This window comes from Asterias amurensis, chromosome 3 (assembly GCF_032118995.1).
Source record: "Asterias amurensis chromosome 3, ASM3211899v1".
Classification (NCBI taxonomy): Eukaryota; Metazoa; Echinodermata; class Asteroidea; order Forcipulatida; family Asteriidae; genus Asterias; species Asterias amurensis.
In genome coordinates this window covers 25,787,479-25,796,802 of record NC_092650.1, presented here as the reverse complement: position 1 = coordinate 25,796,802, position 9,324 = coordinate 25,787,479, and the positions used below count along the sequence as shown (strand labels likewise).

The following is a 9,324-nucleotide window of genomic DNA, read 5'->3' as shown; positions in this document are numbered from 1 at the left end:
AATATAGTCTAATTTGATTATTTATTGAGGCACCAACTTCCTGTCAGTTGAGGGTTGGGCGAGCTGTCAATCGTGCCATTTGTCAGAATATTAAGGCTATTATTATCTTGATACTCATCGATTTAAAAACTGCTATTAATATTTTATTAATAACCAATGTTAGCTTAACAAATTCGCAAAGCAAAAAGACTATAAAAATGGAACCCTGTTCGTGAGATCTTACAACTGCTTCGACGATCTCTGAAGTGCACAGTGCTAACTAGCTGTAACCAAAATGGCGCGAGTGTTTCTTCTGTGGTTGGTGGTCGCCTATGCTGCCTCTGTGACGGTAAATGCGGTAAGTCAGTCGTCATGATAGTTATTTATTTATTTATTTGTTTTGTTTTATTCGGGCTTCAAAGAACATCACGCTGCAACAATAAAAAAGACTGAACAAAAGCAACTTGGCAAAGAAATAATAGGTTCTTAAAATTAACAACAGTCCTATACAATTAACAGCACTTTTGTAGCAAATTTATTCATATGATGAAGCAAAACAATTGATTATAAACAAAAATCGTAACTGAAGACTGATCATAATGCGAATTATTATTTAAAACAAACGAATGTGCTCCATTCTGTATGTTATTCTTAAACATCAGAAATGTTTAGTTAGAATATGGTTTCATTAATAGTTCTATTTATTTAATTATATGGGTTTTCTCGGTCAAATTCGGCAAATGAGCAGCCAATTTAATTTTAATGCGTTCGAATTAAAGCTATTTTGCCTCTCCGGTTTTTACTGCGTTTCAAATTCAGAATTCGGTCATTCAATTTCGTTTGAGGTATTCAAGTTCCTAGCACATTCATTATTTTTCATGACACACAATCGTCATTCAATTTAGCAAAGCTGGTTCGACTAGAGATTTTGCTGATTTAATCATTTTCAATTTCGTAAAGAGGCAATCAATTTTGCTCACCGAGGATTCAAATAAGTACGACTAAAGAAATACGAATAAACAGATAAACTGTATAAGGCAAACCGTTTCGTACCTTCACTTTTAAATCGAGCGAACCTTATTTTCTTAATTTTATGTTTCCAGTAGACTTTACCTTGGGCCCAATAACGGTTGTTTTCTTCTTTATTGTTTTCGGGAGACCTTCAATGGTTAACTGACCAAGACCTGACATTTGAATGTTTTTGAGTGTTTTTTTTTTTGTTTTTGGTGTTTTTTTTTAAATGTTTTTTCCAGCCATCTGTTGGCGTGCCAGACATCTTGGCATATTATGTTCAAGAGTGCAAACAAATTAACCGCATGCCTGTAATGTTCGTATAAGGAAACAACAAGTTAACCAAGCGTTTTTAAGACTGCACAAATATCAGAATTGACTGCCTCAAAATGAAATTGAATGACTAAACACACGCCTCAAAAACACTCCTGCGAATTTGCATGCAGCTTCGATGAATATTGTTAAATTGAATGGTTGTTGTGTTAAATCGAATGACGTAAAAGTAGATTTGACTACTCTTAAAAAGAAATCGAATGACCCTATTTTAGTAGCATTCGATTTCGTGCGAAATAAAATAGGCTGGTGGTTAAATTGGCTGCTCAATTTCCGAAATTGACCGAGAAAACCTATATTAACCGATACATTTTTGTAACTCTATTGTTTTTTTATCAAAGGCTTCTGGAAACCCTGTATCAGCGAACGATGTGTTGACACGTATGTATTCTTAACAATCATAATAATTTAACCCAACGACTTGCCTTGACTTTTTATTATAAAACTGATTTGATGGCTAACTGTTTTCATTGTGTGTATTTATATTTTAGTTTTTAAATGGTTTTTAACAAGTTTTTTGTTTTGTTTTGTTTTTAACTTGAATTGTTTCAATAAAAGCAAAGAAGGGGAGGTGATAATGAACGTTCATGATCTTATCCATGAATTTCATTTACCTGTGCATGGCAAGATATTCAAATCATAATGGCTTTATGAAGAGAACTTATAAGAACACTCATTGTGTACACATATCGGTGTGTGTGGGTTAAAAACAACATTAATATCCTTTATCCCCGATGAACATGTCACATATTAACTCAGTGTGTGTTAACTCAAACTGTACTCCAACAGCGGGAACACACAGTAACAAAGTAAATGGAAGAACAAAAGAATGAATTTTACATAACAATACAAGTATGGTGAGAGTGGTCGAGAGTGATGACCACAGTAACAATTAAAGCTTGACTTTGTGTTTCCCGTTTGTTAAAAAAAAAAAAATAATAAATAAAATTGTATTCAAACTCGACATGTAATACCAGTGGTAATTACGAGTAAAACTTTTCTTTTTCAGCATTGTCAATCGTTGGGAAGCCGACCGAGCAAAGTACAACATACCTGGCCCAATACTCGTCAGATAAAGCTGTAGATGGGAGTCAGGACACCAGACTCTACCCAAACGGTGTCTGCTCTCACACTCGTAAGTTAGTCACTTCTTGCCGGGACAGAAAGGGGCGGGGGATTGAAATCAGGTCTTAAAATTCAACCTCTATATTCAATATGTATGGTGTCTGCTGCCCTCTTTCCAGATTGTCATTGTTTGCGCCAAAATCGTGTATAAAGGGTTGGCTTACGAGGGTCCGTGTGTGTGTGTGTTTTACAGACAATGAGACATAGGAACCCAAAAGAAAATTATTTGTTAAAATCTAGACTCCACAAGGGAACATTTTTAGTGCAATATCTTTTTAACTTGTGTTTGGTTGTTTGGATCACAGATGAAGAAGCCAATCCATGGTGGAGAGTAGATCTTGGAGCAGAACACTGCATTGCTAAAGTGACCATTCTCAACCGTGGAGACTGCTGCAGTAAGTACCATTACCTGAACATAATTATGACATCAAACTACGAGGCTCCTGAAAAACGCCAAATAGTGGTATATAGCATAACAGGTCATTCCCCATCCATTATGCACATTTTACCTACACTCATTTCACACTCAGACGAATCCTACTTTACTTACCAATATTACTTGCAAGTACGTGACTTTCCTGTACATTTTGAACCACGTGGACACTGCATGTACAGACAACCGAAACTAAGCTGTGTTTTGATTGGTCCGAGGTGATGTTTGTCAGCTGGTGTTTCACCATTCCGACCAATAAAAACACAGCTATGGAAAGCTCATGTCAGTACCCGTTTATCGTTGAAATTAGTGTATTCAATGAAACCAATGGTGCTTAAAAGCAAGTACCTGTCGTTACATCCTTGCGGATAAAGACCGGAGGCCCAGTCTATACCAAAGCAGCTAATTGTGTTTTTGTTGAATTCCACAAACAGGTAACCGTTTGACGAATGCCGTTGTTCGTATGGGTTTGAACAATGACGTCCTAACCAATGAGCAGTGTGGCTCGGCTGTGACGGCTGCACAAGCCTCACCATTGGGCGGAACCATCGAGTTCAACTGTGAGTCACCGATGAGGGCGCAATACATCAGTGTCAACATTCCATCAGGTGGTATTCTGCAACTTTGCGAAGTGACGGTTGAAGAACTTCCTTTGGAAGTGTGTTCCCCACCAGTAGGTTAGTTTCCAAGTATCATTTCGATGTTCTAAACTTTCAAAAAAAGCTAGGTGATAGACAAAAAAACGTCATTCCACCTTTTATTCCTGTCTGTTTTATTCAGTAAAATATACAAAATGTATATGTATTTATTTCTTGTTCATTCTAGTCCAGGCAGCACCTTTGCCAATCGTTGGGATGCCGACCGAGCAAAGTACAACATACCTGGCCCAGTACTCGTCAGATAAAGCTGTAGATGGGAGTCAGGACACCAGACTCTACCCAAACGGCGTCTGCTCTCACACTCGTAAGTATGTCACTACTTGCCGAGACAGAGGGGGCGGGGGCTCGAAGTCAGGTCTTAAAATTAGGTAAATTTACTTGAATGTAATACTACTTTCCTTGCAACCGAAATTCAAGTAAATTGTTTGTGTGCCAAACTGATGTGTGGCTTTACGGGGGGCCCACTGGTTGGTTTCCAGACAATGCGGAACAACGAACCCCACTTTGGGAGAATGATTTGTTCAATCTGGACCCCTCAAGAGATTTCTATGGAACGGAGAATAATAGTTGTAATCAACTACTGGACTCCAAACACCTGATCCTCAAAGTCAGGTGTTTGTATGTAATGTATGTGATCACGTGATTGTGTTTGAATAGGTCACGATTTGGTCGATAGGTACGAATGATACTTCTTATTAGAATTTCAAGCCAAGATGATGATGTTTTTGTTTTGCTGAATGCACGGATGCCGTACACTAATACATGTTATGCCGAGGCAACTCTCGAATAATCGGCTCACGTTTCTATCTCTATATAATCTGCTGCCCTCTATATTCAGATTGCCATACAATTATAGCTACATTTCCACAACCGAAATTCGGATCAAAATTGTTGTTTTGTTTTGCGCCAAAATGGGGTTAAAAGGTTAGCTTACGAGGGCCCGTTGTGTGTGTGTGTGTTTCAGACAATGAGACATATAACCCCAGAAGAGACTTAATTTTAAAGATCTGGACCCCACCAGGGAACATTTTTAGTGCAATATCTTTTTAACCTGTATTTTGTTGTTTGGATCACAGATGAAGAAGCCAACCCATGGTGGAGAGTAGATCTTGGAGCAGAACACTGCATTGCTAAAGTGACCATTCTCAACCGTGGAGACTGCTGCAGTAAGTAACATAACATGAACACATGACGTCACACTACGAGGCTCCTGAATAACGCCAGAGAATAGCTTCAAGCCTACGCCAATCCCCGCCCTTCTGCACCTTTATTCACCTACATTCATATCACACACTGTCGAATCCTATCTTTACCATCATACTAAAACATTATTGTACAATCATGTGGACACTGCAGCGACAACATTAAGCTGTGTTTTGATTGGCCCGAGGTGATGTTTGTCGCATCACCTCGACCTATCAAAACACAGCTACGGGAAGCTCATGTTACTGCCCGTTTATCCATGAAACTATTGTATCCAATAAAATCACTTCGTCTTGAAAGCAAGTACCTGTCTTTATATCCTTGCGGATGAGGACTTGGGCCCCGTATCAAAGCAGCTAACTGAGTTATTGTTGATTTCCACAAACAGGTAACCGTTTGACGAATGCCGTTGTTCGGGTGGGTTTGAACAGTGACGTCTTAACCAATGACCAGTGTGGCTCGGCTGTGACGGCTGCACAAGCCTCACCATTGGGCGGAACCATCGAATTCAACTGTGAGTCACCGATGAGGGCGCAATACATCAGTGTCAACATTCCATCAGGTGGTACTCTGCAACTTTGCGAAGTGACGGTTGAAGAACTTCCTTTGGAAGAATGTCCTCCAGCGTTAGACATCGGTAGGGGTAAGTATGATTACGAAGTGCTTAAAGCTATCGGACACTTTCGGTAAACAGTATTGTCCTAAGGCACACACTTCGTGTATCACAACTTATATATAAAATAACAAACCTGTAAAAATTTAGGCTCAATCGGTCATCGGAGTCGGGAGAAAATAACGGGGAAAACCCACCCTTGTTTTCCGCACGTTTCGCCGTGTCATGACATGTGTTTAAAATAAATCCGTAATTCTCGACAACGACAATTGAGAATTGTTTTATTTTTTTCTCGAAAAGTAAAGCATTTCATGGACTAGTATTACAAGGGAAGTATTTCACCATTACCTTCTGTAAACCCTGTACGTTTTTTGTAAATCTGTGTTTTTTTTTTTTTTTGGCTTTGCGAATGTGTATTAATGGCTTTAAAGTTTGAACATTTAAAATGATGTATAAAAATGTCACTCAACCTTAGCTCTGTTAGTTTTATTGAGTAATAGATAACAATTGCCAAAACGTTCAAATTTACAAACCACCTCCAGACTCTTGCAAAGTATGTGTGTTTTTATTAGATGCGGAAAAAGGCTTCAAGCCTAATGAGAAATGTTATATTTTACGCTACTTCAGCAAAGAGAGCCGTTTCTCACAATGTTTTATACTACAAACAGCAGCTCCCCGTTGCTCGTTAACAAGTTATTTATGCCAATATAATTTTATAATGTTTTGAAAATACCAAACGTATCCAGTGCCGTAAACAATCTGTGATCTCATCAAGGCATCCCGCAAATTAAAAAAAACAAAACATAAAAAACAGTCACACTATTAATGTAATGCAATGCACACGATGGCGGTGTGGCAGGGGAATCTGTCCCCGGAAATTCGGCAAACCGTGTACAAACGTTTACTGATAGTACCCTCTTTGGATCCTCCTCATCCAACCCATGTTAATTTCCCAGATAGAGGACCGAATCGAATCTCCGGCGGAGAATCTCCTGGGACACCGGCACTTTCCTCTTAGGTCGTATGGAAACAGACCAATAATGTTTACTTTTCTTTTGTCTTTTAAAGCGGAACTTGACATCGTTGGAAAACCGACGGAACAAAGTAGCGACTTCAATGGAAAGCTAACATCAGATAAAGCTGTAGACGGTAGTCAGGATAGCCTGCTTAACACTAATTTCAAGTGTTCACACACAGGTATTCCACATTTCCCATCATGATCAAAGTCATTAGAGAGAGTGGTGTTGTTTTGGGGGGAAGTATGTCCACCCTGCCGCTGCCCCCTTACGACGAATTGTGTAAATATGTCATCTGATTGACTCAAATTTGATTAGCCCATCTTATTATTTTAACGTATTTACAGACATACAACGACTTTGTGGTACACACATCCTATACGGACAAGGTTCAGGGTTCCGCATTGCTCAACCTATTGCTCCCCTTTGTTTCAGGAACTGCCTTGTGGGGTACTTTGTTCTGTTGTTGTCAGAACCCCCAAAAGGGCCCTTCCGTGACACCCGCTATTGGGCACCTTACAACATTAAGGAAAACTGACTGTGTTAATGTTAAATGATTTGTGATGAACAAAGACAAATTGACTAGAGTTGGACTCGAACCAACGGCCTCCGGATTAATGTTTAAATTGCACTTTCAAACCTGGCACCTTTACCCAACCAGGGACCCTAGTGTACCCTGTCTTGTTCCCGAATTGAATGTTCGAACTTACCTTACCGGTCACTTGACGCTCACTCATAAGCAAACCGGTAATTGAACCATTCCAGTCATTTCTTTACAGACAAGTATACTTTTGATTTCGCTTTTTTCCCTTACATAATATTATACATAATTTTTATTTCGCTACCCAAGGTAAAGAGAACGCCCCCTGGTGGCGAGTTGATCTGGAAGATGCGTACACCATCTCAAAGGTCACCATCCTCAATCGCGGGGACTGCTGCAGTAAGTGAATTTCTATTTTCGACAGACACACTGACTTGTATTCCCGGGTCGTGTAAAATAACATATCTCTGCTCTAAAGGGGGTGGATCAAAATGAATAGTACTAAGTCGTAACGATTCTGATTATCCGGGGTCTATATGTAGTCTGGAATGGAGACTGTTTCCGGAGAAAAGTTTTGCATGACATTGTGGTACATCCACTGCCTCATTTGCAGGCCGCAAGTTTCACCTAAACACTAGTTTTACCGTGGTAGTCTGGAGTCTTGACGTCGCTATCTGATTCAATTGCATACATTTCTCTTGAAACTATAACCACCAAATTACTTGATCATTAATTTCCTTAAAGACGGGCGTTTGACGGGGGCTGCTGTCCGTGCTGGAATGTGCGGCGGTGAGGTGACCAACAACCAGCAGTGTGGCTCGTCTGTTACCAGCGAACAAGCCGCAGTACCAGGTGCAACCATCGAGTTCGTGTGTGACCCACCGCTGAGGGCGCGCTATGTTAGCGTTGATCTTCAATCCGAAGAAGGAGAGTACCTACAGCTGTGTGAAGTGACGGTGGAACAAGTCCTATAATCAGAGAGCAACGCCACGCCCTTCATGGAGAGACCACCCTATGTCGGATGGAGTACAACATATCTGATACTATTACTCTTAAATTCAATCTAAAGTAGCTACCTTGCCGCCGTATTGTTTCAATCGTGATATTAAAGCATACCCATTCGGTTGTGTTTGCCCTTTGATGGTCGTATAGTTGTTATAGTTACTTTCGTTGCATTCTAAACAAATATACAAAACATTATTTTAATATAAAATAAACAGTGAAAACTTTCCAAAAACTACCTTTAAAGAAAATTGCGATTAAACCTGTTCCTTTAGTCGGTCCAAGGTACTACCTACATGGCCAGTCTGACCCGAAAACTAGTTAATAAAACTTGAATTTGACTCAAAATTCTGCGTCTGTGTTCGACATAGATTGCAGGTCACTGACCCCCAAAATAGTCAGACCTCATTGTGACCCAGATTAAAATGCTATGTCAGATTTTTGGGCCGGTTTGACCACAACATTTTGATTTAAAATTCAATAGGTGTTTTGATGGGGGTCGAGAAAGTAATCGTTTATCTTTTTCTCGTAAGAGCGGGTGATACTCTTTGAACTACCATTCTCTCAATCAATTTTTTAATCTTTGGGGCCAAAAGTCTGACATAGCATCTTTAAGGGTATTTAACACAACTTAGACATAAACTCTGATTATAAAGAAACAACATAATGGTAATATCAAAGTGTTCTCCTCTCATCATCAAAAACTACTGTTAATCTGTGTATTGAAGACAGCAGTAGACTACATGTTATCTTTTGTCTTAAAGGATTTGGGTACTTTTTCATAATGTCCATAGATTTACATTAAACTTGCAGGGTTTGAAGATAATGATAGTGGAAGGTTCCCTTCAAATATTACTTTACTGAGGTGCTGTAGTTTTTGAGAAATGAGTAAAACAATGTCATGAAAATACGTTTGTAAATGCTTAAAATAATTTTCGTCTCATGAGACAAAAATTATTTTCATGACATTGTTTTACTCATTTCCCAAAAAACTACAGCACGTAATATTTTCAGGGAAGCTTTCTACTATCATTATCTTCAAACTGTGTAAGTTTAGTGTAAATCTGTGGCCACTGTGTTTTTTGTCCTACAAAAGTTACATACACCTTTTAATCGAATGTAATGATATAGTAGCGTAAAGTTCAAATAAAATATAAACTTAAATGCGGTAACTTTTTGTATTGATATTGCAATTTGTTCTTTGTGTTACTCGATTGCATTTATAAAGTAGACTGCATTCCCCGAATTACACCGCTTCGGAACCAATGCCATGACCGTTTGTCTGGCTTAAAAGAACTATACATGTCTCAAACTTTATATCAATCAATCAATCAATCAATCAATCAATCAATCAATCAATCAATCAATCAATCAATCAATCAATCAATCAATCAATCAATCAATCAATC

At 38.9% G+C, this 9,324-nt stretch overlaps 1 protein-coding gene across 3 annotated transcripts; it reads left to right on the top strand.

The window, feature by feature from the left end:
* Positions 1 to 227: 227 nt before the first annotated feature.
* LOC139934728 (uncharacterized) lies at positions 228 to 9,080 on the top strand. 3 transcript variants are annotated; one of them, XM_071929113.1, is made up of 11 exons: positions 228 to 337; positions 1,665 to 1,704; positions 2,333 to 2,458; positions 2,754 to 2,843; positions 3,316 to 3,558; positions 3,716 to 3,844; positions 4,617 to 4,706; positions 5,132 to 5,386; positions 6,425 to 6,553; positions 7,223 to 7,312; positions 7,658 to 9,080. In XM_071929113.1, the coding sequence occupies exons 1-11, from the start codon at positions 275 to 277 to the stop codon at positions 7,885 to 7,887; spliced, it is 1,485 nt and encodes a 494-aa protein (XP_071785214.1). In that variant the 5' UTR covers positions 228 to 274; the 3' UTR covers positions 7,888 to 9,080. The 3 variants fall into 3 exon arrangements, with proteins under 3 accessions (XP_071785214.1, XP_071785213.1, XP_071785212.1); XM_071929112.1 differs by having other exon boundaries at positions 3,713 to 3,844; XM_071929111.1 differs by having other exon boundaries at positions 3,707 to 3,844.
* Positions 9,081 to 9,324: the final 244 nt, after the last annotated feature.